Source organism: Oncorhynchus mykiss, chromosome 7, assembly GCF_013265735.2.
Source record: "Oncorhynchus mykiss isolate Arlee chromosome 7, USDA_OmykA_1.1, whole genome shotgun sequence".
NCBI classification, from domain to species: Eukaryota; Metazoa; Chordata; class Actinopteri; order Salmoniformes; family Salmonidae; genus Oncorhynchus; species Oncorhynchus mykiss.
The window spans coordinates 86,367,506-86,387,057 of record NC_048571.1 but is presented as its reverse complement, the minus strand read 5'-3'; the positions used below and the strand labels follow the sequence as shown (position 1 = coordinate 86,387,057).

The following is a 19,552-nucleotide window of genomic DNA, read 5'->3' as shown; positions in this document are numbered from 1 at the left end:
ACTGACTAGCCGACTAGTCAGTCAACTGACTGGCTGGTTGGCTGACTGGCTGACTGGTTGGTTGGCTGACAAGCTGACTGACTGGTTGGCTGACTGACTGGCTGGTTGGCTGACTGACTAGCTGACTGGCTGACTGACTGACTGGCTGACTGACTGACTAGCTGACTGACTGACTAGCTGACTGACTGACTGACTGACTGAATGACTGGCTGACTGGCTGGCTGACTGACTGGCTGACTGACTGGCTGACTGACTGACTGGCTGACTGGCTGACTGACTGGCTGACTGGCTGACTGACTGGCTGACTGGCTGACTGGCTGACTGACTGACTGGCTGGATGACTGTGTACACTGATGGATGCACACAGGCCTGATAAGGACTAGAGTTTCCACAGTGCCACACGTTAATCTAGTCAGCACGACACATGTACTATAAACATGTAAGTAACAAAGCCATGCGACCCAGTACTTACCTAGTGGAGACATATTTCTTGCCAGCCTAGATTCTAACACTCAGATTGTGTATCATTAATAACCCAGAGGCATCGTGTTCATCAGATGTAACCCGGACAAATGTGTCACCCATTATTAGTACCCTAACACCGTGTCATAGCCTCCTCATCCTCACAGCTGAACAACACCCCATAATAATAAACAGACAATCCTGGCGTTCGCAGGGGGGAAAAAAAGCAGTTGCCTGGCAACCCCAGCTGTCCTGCTGTCTTGAGCTCTGTTCTGTCCAGTGATGTCATGACGCCTCAAACATTAAACGCATTACTCATCTCTCTGCCTCGTTGGCTTACTGTACAAAAACTGCTATTACCTAGTATTACCTAGTACCTAGTATTACCTAGTACCTAGTATTACCTAGTATTACCTAGTACCTAGTATTACCTAGTATTACCTAGTACCTAGTATTCCGTATTACCTAGTATTACCTAGTATTACCTAGTACCTAGTATTACCTAGTATTACCTAGTACCTAGTATTACCTAGTATTACCTAGTACCTAGTATTACCTAGTATTACCTAGTACCTAGTATTACCTAGTATTACCTAGTATTACCTAGTATTACCTAGTATTACCTAGTATTACCTAGTACCTAGTATTACCTAGTATTACCTAGTATTACCTAGTACCTAGTATTACCTAGTTCTGCACGCTAGTTGTACTGTCCGTAACAGGGTTCATATGTTAGAGGTGCTATAGGATATTACTGTACCAGGGTTCATATGTTAGAGGTGCTATAGGATATTACTGTACCAGAGTTCATATGTTAGAGGTGCTATAGGATATTACTGTACCAGGGTTCATATGTTAGAGGTGCTATAGGATATTACTGTACCAGGGTTCATATGTTAGAGGTGCTATAGGATATTACTATACCAGGGTTCCTATGTTAGAGGTGCTATAGGATATTACTGTACCAGAGTTCATATGTTAGAGGTGCTATAGGATATTACTGTACCAGGGTTCATATGTTAGAGGTGCTATAGGCTACACTATAAGAGCTGCTGGTACTTCAGGAGGAGCCATTCCTCTGTACCAGTCATCTTCAGCCCACTTCAATACCCTTCATCTCTGTCTTTTCTCTCTCTCTCTCTCTCTCTCTCTGACTCAATCTTCAGACCACTCCTCTTTCTCTCTCTGACTCAATCTTCAGACCACACCTCTTTCTCTCTCTCTCTCTGACTCAATCTTCAGACCACTCCTCTTTCTCTCTCTCTCTCTGACTCAATCTTCAGACCACTCCTCTTTCTCTCTCTCTCTCTGACTCAATCTTCAGACCACTCCTCTTTCTCTCTCTCTCTCTGACTCAATCTTCAGACCACACCTCTTTCTCTCTCTCTCTCTGACTCAATCTTCAGACCACTCCTCTTTCTCTCTCTCTCTCTGACTCAATCTTCAGACCACTCCTCTTTCTCTCTCTCTCTCTGACTCAATCTTCAGACCACTCCTCTTTCTCTCTCTCTCTCTGACTCAATCTTCAGACCACTCCTCTTTCTCTCTCTCTCTCTGACTCAATCTTCAGACCACTCCTCTTTCTCTCTCTCTCTCTGACTCAATCTTCAGACCACTCCTCTTTCTCTCTCTCTCTCTGACTCAATCTTCAGAGCTTGTTGTGCTTTCAGTGCATTGGTGTGCAGTGTTACGCAGTCGAGAAATAGAGTGTGTCAGTTCAACCCAGTACGCTAATATGAAGATGACCTCCTATAGTCAGCACCCCACCACTACACCTCTACCTCCTATAGTCAACACCCCACCACTACACCTCTACCTCCTATAGTCAGCACCCCACCACTACACCTCTACCTCCTATAGTCAGCACCCCACCACTACACCTCTACCCCCTATAGTCAACTATAGTCAACACCCCACCACTACACCTCTACCTCCTATAGTCAACACCCCACCACTACACCTCTACCTCCTATAGTCAACTATAGTCAACACCCCACCACTACACCTCTACCTCCTATAGTCAGCACCCCACCACTACACCTCTACCTCCTATAGTCAACACCCCACCACTACACCTCTACCTCCTATAGTCAACTATAGTCAACACCCCACCACTACACCTCTACCTCCTATAGTCAACACCCCACCACTACACCTCTACCTCCTATAGTCAACACCCCACCACTACACCTCTACCTCCTATAGTCAGCACCCCACCACTACACCTCTACCTCCTATAGTCAGCACCCCACCACTACACCTCTACCTCCTATAGTCAACTATAGTCAACACCCCACCACTACACCTCTACCCCCTATAGTCAGCACCCCACCACTACACCTCTACCTCCTATAGTCAACACCCCACCACTACACCTCTACCTCCTATAGTCAGCACCCCACCACTACACCTCTACCTCCTATAGTCAACACCCCACCACTACACCTCTACCTCCTATAGTCAGCACCCCACCACTACACCTCTACCTCCTATAGTCAGCACCCCACCACTACACCTCTACCTCCTATAGTCAGCACCCCACCACTACACCTCTACCTCCTATAGTCAACTATAGTCAACACCCCACCACTACACCTCTACCTCCTATAGTCAGCACCCCACCACTACACCTCTACCTCCTATAGTCAGCACCCCACCACTACACCTCTACCTCCTATAGTCAGCACCCCACCACTACACCTCTACCTCCTATAGTCAACTATAGTCAACACCCCACCACTACACCTCTACCTCCTATAGTCAGCACCCCACCACTACACCTCTACCTCCTATAGTCAGCACCCCACCACTACACCTCTACCTCCTATAGTCAGCACCCCACCACTACACCTCTACCTCCTATAGTCAGCACCCCACCACTACACCTCTACCCCCTATAGTCAACTATAGTCAACACCCCACCACTACACCTCTACCTCCTATAGTCAGCACCCCACCACTACACCTCTACCTCCTATAGTCAACACCCCACCACTACACCTCTACCTCCTATAGTCAACTATAGTCAACACCCCACCACTACACCTCTACCTCCTATAGTCAGCACCCCACCACTACACCTCTACCTCCTATAGTCAGCACCCCACCACTACACCTCTACCTCCTATAGTCAGCACCCCACCACTACACCTCTACCTCCTATAGTCAACTATAGTCAACACCCCACCACTACACCTCTACCTCCTATAGTCAACACCCCACCACTACACCTCTACCTCCTATAGTCAACACCCCACAACTACACCTCTACCTCCTATAGTCAACACCCCACCACTACACCTCTACCTCCTATAGTCAACACCCCACCACTACACCTCTACCTCCTATAGTCAGCACCCCACCACTACACCTCTACCTCCTATAGTCAGCACCCCACCACTACACCTCTACCTCCTATAGTCAACTATAGTCAACACCCCACCACTACACCTCTACCTCCTATAGTCAACACCCCACCACTACACCTCTACCTCCTATAGTCAACACCCCACCACTACACCATCTGTGCTTCCTGGCAGCTAGCTACCACTGCTGTCACCGCTCTGAGAGTCCTGAATGGAACCCTTTTCCCTGCATATCACTCCTTTCTACATACAGTACATACACATAGGGGTATAGGGGTATAGGGGTATATGTTATAGGGGTATAGGGGTATATGTTATAGAGGTATAGGGTATAGGGGTATAGGAGTATAGGGCTATAGGGCTATGGGGGTTTGGGGTATAGGGGTATAGGGATATAGGGCTATAGGGCTATAGGGGTATAAGGGTATAGGGGTATATGTTATAGGGGTATAGGGTATAGGGGTATAGGGATATAGGGGTATAGGGATATAGGGGTATAGGGTATAGGGGTATAGGGGTATAGGGATATAGGGATATAGGGATATAGGGTATAGGGGTATAGGGTATAGGGGGTACAGACATGTTTTACTGGGGGAGCTCAGCTAATGTAATTGTGTGCACGGACACAAATCACCACGTTCGTAATTTTGGTCCCTTCCGAATCTGCCATGTCAGTAATTTTTATTATCCCAGCCCTAAAAACATTTTTTATTTTTTATTCTGAAAACTCCTATGTCCTCTGATAATACTTGTCCCGTGTGAATCGTCATCCCTGTGTTATATTACAGAGTTTAAAAGGTACTGGGCCCAGTTTGGGTCAGAACTGAAGTGCTATGTTCGTAGCCTACAGATGAATGATCGGTTTTGTCACATATCAACTTTCCCAGTGAAGTACTTTTAAAAGACAAAGAAGTGGACAATATTGTGCCAATGAATTGATAACTTGCCAAATCCGTCAGGTAATTAAATGTCTGTAGGTTAAAAGTCCATGGTTCTTGTTAATATGCATTGTTATTTTGACTTTCTCTGAACTGAAGGTCAATAGGTCACTATTAGACTGTCCCTAGACATGTGAACTGAAGGTCATTAGGTCACTATTAGACTGTCCCTAGACATGTGAACTGAAGGTCATTAGATCAATATTAGACTGTCCCTAGACATGTGAACTGAAGGTCATTAGGTCACTATTAGACTGTCCCTAGACATGTGAACTGAAGGTCATTAGATCAATATTAGACTGTCCCTAGACATGTGTACTGAAGGTCATTAGGTCACTATTAGACTGTCCCTAGACATGTGAACTGAAGGCCATTAGCTCACTATGAGACTGTCCCTAGACATGTGAACTATCTTCACGCCGAGAAGAGACTCCAGGCTTCATAACGGTCAACTGTGAATGAGGGGGGAAAAAATGAGTACACGGGCAGATTGGTAAAACTAATCTCAACCGAATCGTCCACTGCACTAACTGGCATGCTGGGGTAATATTTACATACCCGACGTTCTATAGTAATACTAGTCCTGTGTGAATAGTGTTATCGGGGTATAGGGAGGTAGGGAGGTAGGGAGGTAGGGAGGTAGGGTTGTAGGGGTATAGGGAGGTAGGGAGGTAGGGAGGTAGGGTTGTAGGGTTGTAGGGGTATAGGGGTATAGGGAGGTAGGGAGGTAGGGAGGTAGGGAGGTAGGGTTATAAGGGTATAGGGAGGTAGGGAGGTAGGGAGGTAGGGAGGTAAGGGAGGTAGGGGTATAGGGAGGTAGGGTTGTAAGGGTATAAGGATATTGGGATATAGGGGTATAGGGTTGTAGGGGTATGGGGGTTATAGGTTTGTAGGGGTATAGGGGTATAGGGAGGTAGGGAGGTAGGGAGGTAGGGTTATAAGGGTATAAGGATATTGGGATATAGGGGTATAGGGTTGTAGGGGTATGGGGGTTATAGGTTTGTAGGGGTATAGGGGTATAGGTTTATAGGGTTGTAGGGGTATAGGGTTATAGGGGTATGGGGGTGTAGGGTTGTAGGGGTATGGGGGTTATAGGTTTGTAGGGGTATAGGGGTATAGGTTTATAGGGTTGTAGGGGTATAGGGTTATAGGGGTATGGGGGTGTAGGGTTGTAGCGGTATAGGGTTATAGGGTTGTAGGGATATAGGGGTATAGGTTTATAGGGTTGTAGGGGTATAGGGTTATAGGTTTATATGGGGAGAAGGCGACAGGGATGCCATGTTGGATCGAAGGTGACAGTTGCTGAGACACTAACTGCTTGTGGCTTAGAGAGAAGGCGACCGGGAGGCCATGTTGGATCGAAGGTGACAGTTGCTGAGACACTAACTGCTCGTGGCTGAGAGAGAAGGCGACCGGGAGGCCATGTTGGATCGAAGGTGACAGTTGCTGAGACACTAACTGCTCGTGGCTGAGAGAGAAGGCGACAGGGATGCCATGTTGGATCGAAGGTGACAGTTGCTGAGACACTAACTGCTAACGGCTTAGAGAGAAGGCGACCGGGAGGCCATGTTGGATCGAAGGTGACAGTTGCTGAGACACTAACTGCTCGTGGCTGAGAGAGAAGGCGACCGGGAGGCCATGTTGGATCGAGCGACGGTACCTACCTGAGGGTCTGAGAGGCGGGAGATGTCAGGGTACAGGTAGAACTTGATTCCTTCCCACGCCCCCGGCAGAGTCACCCCTCGGATCAGCAGGACCAACAGCATGACATAGGGGAAGGTAGCAGTCACATACACCACCTATAGATGGACACAACAACAACAACAACGTATCATATTATATAATATAATCTATAGGGGAAGGTAACAGTCACATACACCACCTATAGATGGACAGAACCACAACATCAACATATCATATTACATATTATAATCTATAGGGGAAGGTAACAGTTATAGATGGACAGAACCACAACAACAACATATCATATTACATATTATAATCTATAGGGGAAGGTAACAGTTAAGTACACCACCTATAGATGGACAGAACCACAACAACAACATATCATATTATATAATATAATCTATAGGGGAAGGTAGCAGTCACATACAAACATATCACATATTATCTATAGGTATCAGTCACATAGGAACATATCAGATATCATCTAAAGGTATCAGTCACATAGGAACATATGACATATCATCTATAGGTATCAGTCACGTAGGAACATATCAGATATCATCTATAGGTATCAGTCACGAAGGAACATATCAGATATCATCTATAGATATCAGTCACGTAGGAACATATCAGATATCATCTTTAGGTATCAGTCACATAGGAACATATCAGATATCATCTATAGGTATCAGTCACATAGGAACATATGACATATCATCTATAGGTATCAGTCACATAGGAACATATCAGATATCATCTATAGGTATCAGTCACGTAGGAACATATCAGATATCATCTAAAGGTATCAGTCACGTAGGAACATATCAGATATCATCTTTAGGTATCAGTCACGTAGGAACATATCAGATATCATCTTTAGGTATCAGTCACGTAGGAACATATCAGATATCATCTATAGGTATCAGTCACGTAGGAACATATCAGATATCATCTAAAGGTATCAGTCACGTAGGAACATATCAGATATCATCTATAGGTATCAGTCACGTAGGAACATATCAGATATCATCTAAAGGTATCAGTCACGTAGGAACATATCAGATATCATCTATAGGTATCAGTCACATAGGAACATATCAGATATCATCTGTAGGTTGCATACAGTACACCACCTATAGATAGACAGAACAACATATCATACTGTATCTACAATGCCTTCAGGAAGTATTCACATCCCTTGAGTTTTTCCACATTTTGTTGTGTCACAACCTGAATTTAAATTGGATTTAAAAAATATATATAATGTCAAAGTGGAATTATGGTTTTCAAAATGTTAACAAAATAATAAATAATGCAAAGCTAAAATGTTTTGAGTCAATAAGTATTCAACCCCTTTTAGTTATGTCAAGCCTAAATCAGTTCAGGAGTAAACATGTGCTTAACAAGTCACATAATAAGTGGTATGGACTCACTCTGTGTGCAATAATAGTGTTTAACATGATTTCTGAATGACTACCTCATCTCTGTAAAACCTACAGGAGGGTACCTCTCTCCAGGAACAGGGTTGGAGTTAAAACCTACAGGAGGGTTTCTCTCCAGGAACAGGGTTGGAGTTAACCTACAGGAGGGTAGCTCTCCAGGAACAGGGTTGGAGTTAACCTACAGGAGGGTATCTCTCCAGGAACAGGGTCGGAGTTAACCTATAGGAGGGTATCTCTCCAGGAACAGGGTTGGAGTTAAAACCTACAGGAGGGTATCTCTCCAGGAACAGGCTTGGAGTTAAAACCTACAGGAGGGTATCTCTCCAGGAACAGGGTTGGAGTTAAAACCTACAGGAGGGTATCTCTCCAGGAACAGGGTCGGAGTTAACCTATAGGAGGGTATCTCTCCAGGAACAGGGTTGGAGTTAAAACCTACAGGAGGGTATCTCTCCAGGAACAGGGTTGGAGTTAACCTACAGGAGGGTAGCTCTCCAGGAACAGGGTTGGAGTTAACCTACAGGAGGGTATCTCTCCAGGAACAGGGTTGGAGTTAAAACCTACAGGAGGGTATCTCTCCAGGAACAGGGTTGGAGTTAACCTACAGGAGGGTATCTCTCCAGGAACAGGGTTGGAGTTAACCTACAGGAGGGTAGCTCTTCAGGAACAGGGTCGGAGTTAACCTACAGGAGGGTAGCTCTCCAGGAACAGGGTTGGAGTTAACCTACAGGAGGGTATCTCTCCAGGAACAGGGTTGGAGTTAACCTACAGGAGGGTATCTCTCCAGGAACAGGGTTGGAGTTAACCTACAGGAGGGTAGCTCTTCAGGAACAGGGTTGGAGTTAACCTACAGGAGGGTATCTCTCCAGGAACAGGGTTGGAGTTAACCTATAGGAGGGTATCTCTCCAGGAACAGGGTCGGAAAGCCCTGCAATAAAGTAATACTGCAAAATTCACTTTTTGTCTTGAATACAAAGTGTTATGTTTGGGGTAAATCCAATATAACACATTACTGAGTACCACTCTCCATATTTTCAAGCGTAGTGGTGGTTGCATCATGTTATGGGTATGCTTGTAATCGTTAAGGACTTGGAAGTTTTTCAGGGGGAAAAAATGGAATGCAGCTAAGCACAGTCAAAACCCTAGAGGAAACCCTGGTTCATTCTGCTTTCCAACAGACACTGGGAGATGAAGTCACCTTTCAGCAGGACAATAACCTAAAACACAAGGCCAAATCCACACTGGAGTTGCTTGCTAAGAAGACAGTGAATGTTCCTGAGTGGCCGAGTGACTTAAATCTACTTGAAAATTATAATGGACAAATGTTGCACAATCTAGGTGTGGAAAGATCTTAAGAGATTTACCCAGAAAGACTCACAGCTGCAATTGCTAACAAATGTGCTTCTACAATGTATTAACTCAGGGATGTGAATACTTACGTAAATGAGATATTTCTGTATTTAATTTCCAATACATTTGCAAAAATGTCTAAAAACATGTTCTCGCTCTATAATTATGAGGTGCGTAGATGGGCGAGAGAAAATATATATTTAATCCATTGTGAATTCAAGCTGTAACACAACAACAAATGTGGAATAAATCAACGGGTTTGAATCTCTCTGAAGACTCTGTACCATCTATATATGACATACTCTATAGGGGAAGGCATAAATCCCAAACACCACCTAAATGAATATCATCTGCATGCAGACCTGGGATGTTCTGGGGATTCAATCCCATATCTGTTGTCAATGTCGTTTCATTGGGAATTCAGTGAATAGCTGTGATTGGTCAATCAACAAGCACAAACCACCTTTTGAAGCAAGTAGCCCAAGTGGACACAACAAGTCTGTTACTCCACAAAGCAGTCCGCCAGCCAGTCCATTCATACGGGCGACTGCTGTTTCACTATACAGTCCAGTGACCTGGGTCACCTGCCGGGGGGTTGTGGGTAATTGGGTGTGCACATGCCCGAGCCAGATCATTTTCCCACACTGCCTCAGCTGGGATCCCCCTCCCTTCCCTCTCCTCTCCTTTCCTCTCCTCTCCTCCCAGACCTGCAAGAAGCTGGGTAACAGGGCTGGGGAGGGAACAGGACCAGAGACTGGGTCACAGGGCTGAGGAGGGAACAGGACCAGAGACTGGGTCACAGGGCTGAGGAGGGAACAGGACCAGAGACTGGGTCACAGGGCTGGGGAGGGAACAGGACTGGGGAGGGAACAGGGCTGGGGAGGGAACAGGGCTGAGGAGGGAACAGGGCCAGAGACTGGGTCACAGGGCTGGGGAGGGAACAGGACCAGAGACTGGGTCACAGGGCTGGGGAGGGAACAGGGCTGGGGAGAGAACAGGGCTGGGGAGGGAACAGGACCAAAGACTGGGTCACAGGGCTGGGGAAGGAACAGGACCATAGACTGGGTCACAGGGCTGGGGAGGGAACAGGACCAGAGTCTGGGTCACAGGGCTGGGGAGGGAACAGGACCAGAGACTGGGTCACAGGGCTGGGGAAGGAACAGGACCAGAGACTGGGTCACAGGGCTGGGGAGGGAACAGGGCTGGGGAGGGAACAGGACCAGAGACTGGGTCACAGGGCTGAGGAGGGAACAGGGCTGAGGAGGGAACAGGACCAGAGACTGGGTCACAGGGCTGGGGAGGGAACAGGGCCAGAGACTTGGTCACAGGGCTGGGGAGGGAACAGGACCAGAGACTGGGTCACAGGCCTGGGGAGGGAACAGGGCCAGAGTCTGGGTCACAGGGCTGGGGAGGGAACAGGACCAGAGACTGGGCCACAGGGCTGGGGAGGGAAGAGGGCTGAGGAAATTTCACTATCACAATTATCAGAGCACTTGCTGGCTTTGGCTAGAAAGGGCTGAGTTCTGATGAATGAACAAGTTGTGGGTGTGCCCCTCACTGGCCAATCGGAACGTGCTCCACGGCCAAATACGTGTTTACTTCAAGTTGTGGGTGTGTCGCGGCTTGGCCCCTCACTGGCCAATCAGAACGTGCTCCACGGCCAAATACGTGTTTACTTCAAGTTGTGGGTGTGTCGCGGCTTGGCCCCTCACTGGCCAATCAGAACGTGCTCCACGGCCAAATACGTGTTTACTTCAAGTTGTGGGTGTGTCGCGGCTTGGCCCCTCACTGGCCAATCAGAACGTGCTCCACGGCCAAATACGTGTTTACTTCAAGTTGTGGGTGTGTCGCGGCTTGGTCCCTCACTGGCCAATCAGAACGTGCTCCATGGCCAAATACGTGTTTACTTCAAGTTGTGTATTTAAGGTCTTTTACAGTACCTTGCAAAAGTTTTTATCCTCTATGGCGTTTATCTTATTTTGTTGCACTACAACCTGTAATTTAAATGGATTTTTATTTGGATTTCCTGTGATGGACATACACACAAAATAGTCAAAATTGGTGAAGTGAAATAAATAAAAAAAACTTGTTTCAATGTTATTTATTTTTTATAATGGAAAAGTGGTGCGTGCATATGTTTTCACCCCCTTTGCTATGAAGCCCCTACCTTACCTTCAGAAGTCACATAATTAGGTAAATTAAGTCCACCTGTGTGCAATCTAGGTGTCACATGATCTGTCACCTGATCTCAGTATATACACACTTGTTCTGAAAGTCCTCAGAGTCTGCAACACCACCAAGCAAGCGGCACCATGAAGACCAAGGAGCTCTCCAAACAGGTCAGGGACAAAGTTGTGGAGAAGTACAGATCAGGGTTGAGTTATAATAAAAATATCAGAAACTTTGAACATCCCACTGAGCACCATTAAATCCATAAAAAAAATTGAAAGAATATGGCATCACAACAAACCTGCCAAGAGAGGGCCGCCCACCAAAACTCACGGACCAAGCAAGGAGGGCATTAATCAGAGAGGCAACAAAGAGAACAAATAAATAACCCTGAAGGAGCTGCAAAGCTCCACATTGGAGATTGGAGTGTCTGTCCATAGGACCACTTTAAGCCGTACACTTCACAGAGCTGGGCTTTATGGAAGAGTGGCCAGAAAAATGCCATTGCTTAAAGAAAAGAATAAGCAATCACGTTTGGTGTTCACCAAAAGGCATGTGGGAGACTCCCCAAACATATGGAAGAAGGTACTCTGGTCAGATGAGACTAAAATTGAGCTTTTTGGCCATCAAGGGCAAACCCAACACACTACATCACCTACGAGAACAACATGTTTTTCATCGGCAGGGACTGCAGGGACCATGTTTTCCATCGGCAGGGACTGCAGGGACCATGTTTTCCATCGGCAGGGACTGCAGGGACCATGTTTTCCATCGGCAGGGACTGCAGGGACCATATTTTTCATCGGCAGGGACTGCAGGGACCATGTTTTCCATCGGCAGGGACTGCAGGGACCATGTTTTTCATCGGCAGGAAACTGGTCAGAATTGAATTGAAAGAATGGTGCTAAATGAAGGGGAAACCTGTTGGAGTCTCAGATATATGAGACTGGGACAGAGGTTCACCTTCCAGCAGGTCAATGGCCCTACGCATAACAATTTTTTTTTTTTTACTTACCAGTCAGTTAAGAACAAATTCTTATTTTCAATGACGGCCTAGGAACAGTGGGTTAACTGCCTGTTCAGGGGCAGAACAACAGATTTGTACCATGTCAGCTCGGGGATTTGAACTTGCAACCTTCCGGTTACTAGTCCAACGCTCTAACCACTAGGCTACCCTGCCGTTCGAGTGTTGCATTAAGCAACACTCAGGTGTTTTAAGGGGAAACATTTAAATGTCTTGGAATGGCCTAGTCAAAGCCCAGACCTCAATCCAATTGAGAATCTGTAGTGTGACTTAAAATTGCTGCACATCAGTGGAACCCATCCAACTTGTAGGAGCTGGAACAGTTTTGCAAAAATCCCAGTGGCCAGATGTGCCAAGGTTATAGAGAGATTTGGAGCTGTAAAAGGTTTCTCTACAAAGTATTCACTTTTTTTTGGGGGGGGGGGGGGTGAATGTTATCTTTATTTAACTAGGCAAATTCTTATTTTTAGTGACACCTAGGATCAGTGGGTTAACTGACTTGTTCAGGGGCAGAACGACAGATTTTTACCTTGTCAGCTCGGAGATTCAATGCAGCAACCTTTCGGTTACTGGCCCAACGTGCTAAACACTAGGCTACCTTCAAGTTTTATTTTTTTTCTTTCTTATTTCTTGTTTGTTTCACGATAAAAAATATGTTGCATCTTCAAAGTGGTAGGCATGTTGTGTAAATGTAAACCCCCCCAAAAAATGCCAAGCCACTGTATGTATTGCCAACTCCAATTACAATGTTAGTCCGTTATAGTTGTTAAATGGCTTACAGGAACAAAATTACAAAATGTAGAAATATCTTTGCTAATTTTTTTAACTCAATTGCAGTCCACATTGTTCTGAGTCTTCAATTCAATTTAATACTTTTTTTTTGCAGTATTACTTTAGTGCCTTGTTGCAAACAGGATGCACATTTTGTCATATATTTATTCTGTACAGGCTTCCTTCTTTTCACATTGTCAATTAGGTTATTATTGTGGACAATGTTGTTTTTTCCTCTCACAGCCATTAAACTCTAACTGTTTTAAAGTCACCATTGGTGAAATCCCTAAACAGTTTCCTTTCTCTCCGGCAACTGAGTTAGGACGGACGCCTGCATCTTTGTAGGGAGTGGGTGTATTGATACACCTTCCAAAGTGTAATTAATAGCTTCACCATGCTCAAAGGGATATTCAATATATATATATATATTTTTTAACCCATCTACCAATAGGTATTTGCGTATTATTATTATTATTATTTATTATTATTTGCGAGGTAATGGAAAACCTCCCTGGTCTTTAAAATGTAACTGTTTTAACCCAGTCTAAGCCGCGGGAGGTGGAGGGTTCTATTAAGCTATATGGAATTGTTTTAAGGATCATTCACACATAGATGTACTGTATATATACAGTGTGGGGGGGGGGGGGGGGGGGAGTATTTAGTCAGCCACCAATTGTGCAAGTTCTCCCACTTACAAAAAGATGAGAGAGGCCTGTAATTTTCAACATAGGTACACTTCAACTATAACAGACAAAATGAGAGAAAAAAATCCAGAAAATCATCACTTTTTAGGATTTTTATGAAATTATTTGCAAATTATGGTGGAAAATAAGTATTTGGTCACCTACAAACAAGCAAGATTTCTGGCTCTCACAGACCTGTAACTTCTTCTTGACAAATTTTTTATTAAATTAAATTTAACACCATATTATTAAACATAATCTGTACCAGTTAAAAGTTGGGACAAAAAAAATATCCTCAGTGTACAACGTAAAACACCAAATAATGCAGAGCAGAATTAAGCCAGTACCTGCTAATTATCAAAATCCAAAAAAACACCTAAAAACACCTGAAAAGGAAGCAAAACCTTCCACAAGGTTCTGTTTGTGTTTGTGAACAGAGCCCCAGGACCAACTTGGTCACAAGGTTCAGGAAAGCAGCACAACAACCCAACCATATCATGAGAAAACAAAAAGATAATTACTTGACACATTGGAAATAATTAACAAAAAAACAGAGCAAACTAGAATGCTATTTGGCCCTAAACATAGAGTACACAGTGGCAGAATACCTGACCACTGTGACTGACCCAAACTTAAGGAAAGCTTTGACTATGTACAGACTTAGTGAGAATAGCCTTGCTATTGAGAAAGGCCGCCGTAGGCAGACATGGCTCTCAAGAGAAGACAGGCTATGTGCTCACTGCCCACAAAATGAGGTGGAGACTGAGCTGCACTTCCTAACCTCCTGACAAATGTTTGACCATATTAGAGACAACACTTTCCCTGAGATTACACAGAAAGGTTTCGAAAACAAACCCAAATTTGATAAACTCCCATATCTACTGGGAGAAATACCACAGTGTGTCATCACAGCAGCAAGATTTGTCACCTGTTGCCACAAGAAAAGGGCAACCAGTGAAGAACAAACACCATTGTAAATTCAACCCATTTTTATGCTTATTTATTTTCCCTTTTGTACTGTCTTTATCCTTTTGGAACTTCTGTGAGTGTAATGTTTACTGTTAATTTTGTTATTGTTTATTTCACCTTTTTTTTAAATTATTATCTATTACATTTGCTTTGGCAATGTAAACATATGTTTCCCATGCCAATAAAGCCCTTAAATTTAAGTTGAATTGAGAGAGAGAAAGAGACAGAGGGGAGATACAGGGGGATTTAAGGAGGGAAGAGAGAGAAAGTGAGAGAGAGAGAGAGAGAGAGAGTCAACTCCCCTCCCTATTTGTGTAGAGGACAGCTTCTGATCCAGACACTGAGCATCATGTTGTCATCCATAACCCCAGCACGGCTCTAAGTATTCTATTTGTATCTCTTTCCTCTTCCTCTGTGCGTTGGAGAGGGAAGATGCTGAGTGATTTTTCCACCACTATATTTCATAATCCTTCAATCCCTCTAGCTCCAGCCTCTTCCCTCGTTCCCCCCATCACTCTATCTCTACATCCCTCCATCTCTTAACCGCTCGCTGGCTCGGAGCACCAGCCTCCTCCCTCCCTCCCTCCCTCCCTCCCTCCCTCCCTCCCTCCCTCCCTCCCTCCCTCCATCCTTGAGAGAATTAGTGTCTCAATTAGGTTCTTTAGAGCAGAGTCCTGCCGTCTTGGCACAGACACACATCATTCCTTAACCCCTTCAGTGTTCCCCACAACGCTTGGCACCCAGTCACCAACTCCTCTCACCCGACTAGCTACATCAGTGAGTGTGACCGCCAGACTTGTCATTCAGCCATGTTGAATAGAGTTACATAATTCCTGTTGTAGTTCTCATGTCAATCATATATGAGACTCAACGGAATAAAACTTGCTTCTTCGCAGCATATTATCTGAACCCACCCCCCCATAGTCAAGTTTAAAAAACACTATTTGCAGAAGAAGGGAGTGTGAGAGAAAGAAAAGCCCCTAGTCTAATAAAAATGATCACATCTCAAACCCACTGCCATCACACCACCCCAGCACATGACTGAGCAGGTCAAAAATAATATCCCCCTCCCCTAAAAATATTTTTGTTGTAAAACGTGAACTTGGAGGTATGATATTTGTGCATCATCACTCATTATTCAGGATTATCCACATCCACATTAATTTAGAAAACATATTATATATTATAATAAAAGTGACTCCAAAATGACACAATACATTATATACCATTATATACCATTAAATCAAATCAATGCGAGTGTAGCGAAATGCTTGTGCTTCTAGTTCCGACAATGCAGTAATAACCAACAAGTAATCTAGCTAACAATTCCAAAACTACTACCTTATATACACAAGTGTAAGGGGATAAAGAATATGTACATAAAGATATATGAATGAGTGATGGTACAGAGCGGCATAGGCAAGATACAGTAGATGGTATTGAGTACAGTATATACATATGAGATGAGTATGTAAACAAAGTGGCATAGTTAAAGTGTCTACTGATACATGTATTACATAAGGATACAGTCGATGATATAGAGTACAGTATATACGTACGTATATGATATACCATGATATACCATGATATACCATGATATACCATTATATACCATGATATACCATGATATACCATTATATACCATGATATACCATGATATACCATGATATACCATGATATACCATGATATACCATTATATACCATTATATACCATTAATTTCAATTCTATTGGGCACAAAATAATCTGGAACACAATCTTGATGTAATCATTGCATGCTATGAATATGGAACCAAATACTTCACTTTTTACTACGTTAATACACATATAAGTGAATTTGTCTCAATACTTTAGGAACCCCTAAAATGGGGTGGGGGGGGGACTATGTACAAAAAGGGCTGTAATTTCTAAACGGTTCACTCGATATGGATGCTAATACCCTCGGATTAAAGCTGACAGTCTGCACTTTGACCTCGTAGTCATTGTATCATTTAAAATCTAAAGTGCTGGAGTACAGAGAGCCCAAACAACGACAACAAATGTCACTGTCCCAATAGTTTTGGAGCTCACTGTACATCTAACCACAGCAGACAGCTCACTGTACATCTACAGAGTGAGAGAGAGAAGTGAGTAGGTGAGAGAGAGAGAGGATGAGGGGGGAGAGAGAGAGGATGAGGGGAGAGAGAGAGAGAGGAGGAGAGAAAAAAATGAGAGTGAGGCTAGGAGAAGGAACTCTGCATGCCCCTCATGAACGCTCTACTTTCCTCTCAGTGAAAGCAGAAATCAATCTTGGACTGTTCCCTAAAGACCCGGGCTATGAAGGAGCATTCTTTCGGCTTACTTCACGTTGGGACAAAAGACACTTCAGGAGATATAGGCCTCCTTCGCTGCCGAGTCCTCTTTTCTCCTGTACAATGTGAGCCCATTCATTTTTCCACATCTCTCTTCATTTCTCTTTCTCTCCTCCCCTTCTCATTCTGGTTCATTGAATCTGTTCTACTTTCTTAAAGACTGCAGGGAGAATGGAAGGGACTGGGTAGAGGCTCAAAGAACGGAAAGGGGGACAGGGAGAGAGGGGCACAGAGAGGGGACAGGGAGGTTGGAGAGAGGGACAGGGAGAGAGAGGCACGGAGAGGGGGGCAGGGAGGTGGGATAGAGGGGGACAGGGAGAGAGAGGCACAGAGAGGGGGAAGGAGAAGGGGGACAAAGCACGGAGAGGGGGACAGGGAGAGAGAAGCACAGAGAGGGGGATAGGGAACTTGGACAGGGGGACGGAATGGGACAAGGCACGGAGAGGGGGACAGGGAGGTGGGATAGAGGGGGACAGGGAGGGAGAGGCACAGAGAGGGGAAAGGAGAAGGGGGACAAAGCACGGAGAGGGGGACAGGGAGAGAGGGGCACGGAGAGGGGGACGGAATGGGACAAGGCGGACACAGAAGTCTTGCTTCCGGACAAGATAAACACCTTCTTCGCATGCATTGAGGATAACACAGTGCCACCGACGCAGCTCCCAAGGACTGTGGGCTCTCGTTCTCCCTGGCAGACGTGAGTAAGACATTGAAGCGTATTAACCCTCGCTAGGCTGCCGGCCCAGACAGCATCCCAAGCCGCGTCCTCAGAGCATGCGCAGACCAGCTGGCTGGAGTGTTTATGGACATATTCAATCTCTCCCTATCCCAGTCTGTTGTCCCCACTTAATTCAAGGTGTCCACCCTTGTTCCTGTTCCCAAGAAAGACTAGTTAAGGATCACCTCTACCTTACCTGACACCATAGACTCACTTCAATTTGCTTACCGCCCCAATAGATCCACAGATAATTCAATCGCCATCACACTGCACACTGCCCTACTCCATCTAGACAAGAGAAATACTTATGTAAGAAAGCTGTTCATCGACTACAGCTCAGCATTTAACACCATAGTACCCTCCAAGCTCATCCTTAAGCTCGGGGCCAGGGTCTCGCCCTGTGCAACTGGGTCCTGGACATCCTGATGGGCCGCCCCCCAGGTGGAGAAGGTAGAAATCAACACCTCCACTTTGCTGATCCTCAACACATGGGCCCCACAAGGGTGCGTGCTCAGCCCCCTCCTGTACTCTCTGTCCACCCAAGACGGCGTGGCCACGCACACCTCCAACTCAATCATCAAGTTTCCAGACGAAACAACAGTAGTAGGCCTGATTCCCAACAATGACGAGACAGCCTACAGGGAGGAGGTGCCTCAACGTCAACAAAGTGAAGGAGCTGATCGTGGACTTCAGAAAACAGCAGAGGGAGCACCCCACTGTCCACATACACGGGACGCAGTGGAGAAGGTGGAAAGATTCAAGTTCCTCTGCGTACACATCACTGACAATCTTAAATGGACATCACTGACAATCTGAAACAACACCTATTCAACCGCAGGAGGCTTTACTCATTTCATATGTATATACTGTATGTATTCTATTCTACTGTATTTTAGTCAATGCCAATCTGGCATGGCTCGATCTAATATTTATATATTTCTTTATTCCATTATTTTACGGAATACAAGCATTTCACTCCACCCGCAATAATATCTGCAAAATGTGTATATGTGAGCAATACAATTTGATTTGATTTGGAGAGGGTTTTTTGCTTGCCTGAGGTAGAGTATCTCATGATAAACTGTAGACCACACTATCTACCTAGGGAGCTTTCATCTGTATTTTTCGTAGCTGGTCTACATCCCACCACAGACCGATGCTCCACTAAAACCACACTCAATAAGCAGACAGGAAAACACTCATCCAGAGACCACTAACATGGTCCAAGCACAGCAAGACAGTTGTGAAGAGGGCACGACAATTCCCCCTCTCCCTATTCCCCCTCACGAGAATAAAAAGATTTGGCATAGGTCCTCAGATCCTCAAAAGGTTTTACAGCTGCACCATCGAAAGCATCCTTACGGGTTGCATCACTGCCTGGTATGGCAATTGCTCGGCCTCTGACCGCAAGGCACTAACAGAGGGTAGTGCATACGGCCCAGTACATCACTGAGGCCAAGCTTCCTGCCATCCAGGACCTCTATACCAGGCGGTGTCAGAGGAAGGCCCTAATAATTGACAAAGACTCCAGCCACCCTAGTCATAGACTGTTCTCTCTGCTACCGCAAGGCAAGCGGTACCGGAGCGCCAAGTCTAGTTCCAAGAGGCTTCTAAACAGCTTCTACCCCCAA

The 19,552-nt window shown here is 45.2% G+C and overlaps 1 protein-coding gene across 2 annotated transcripts in view; it reads right to left on the bottom strand.

Moving 5' to 3' along the window:
• Positions 1-19,552, bottom strand: part of slc6a11b (solute carrier family 6 member 11b) — a 61,305-nt gene that overhangs the window by 18,972 nt on the left and 22,781 nt on the right. For both annotated transcript variants that reach the window (XM_036984279.1, XM_036984278.1), the window contains exon 7: positions 6,430-6,564. In XM_036984279.1, coding sequence (XP_036840174.1) covers positions 6,430-6,564 — 135 coding nt within the window. The remainder of the gene's footprint in view (positions 1-6,429; positions 6,565-19,552) is intronic.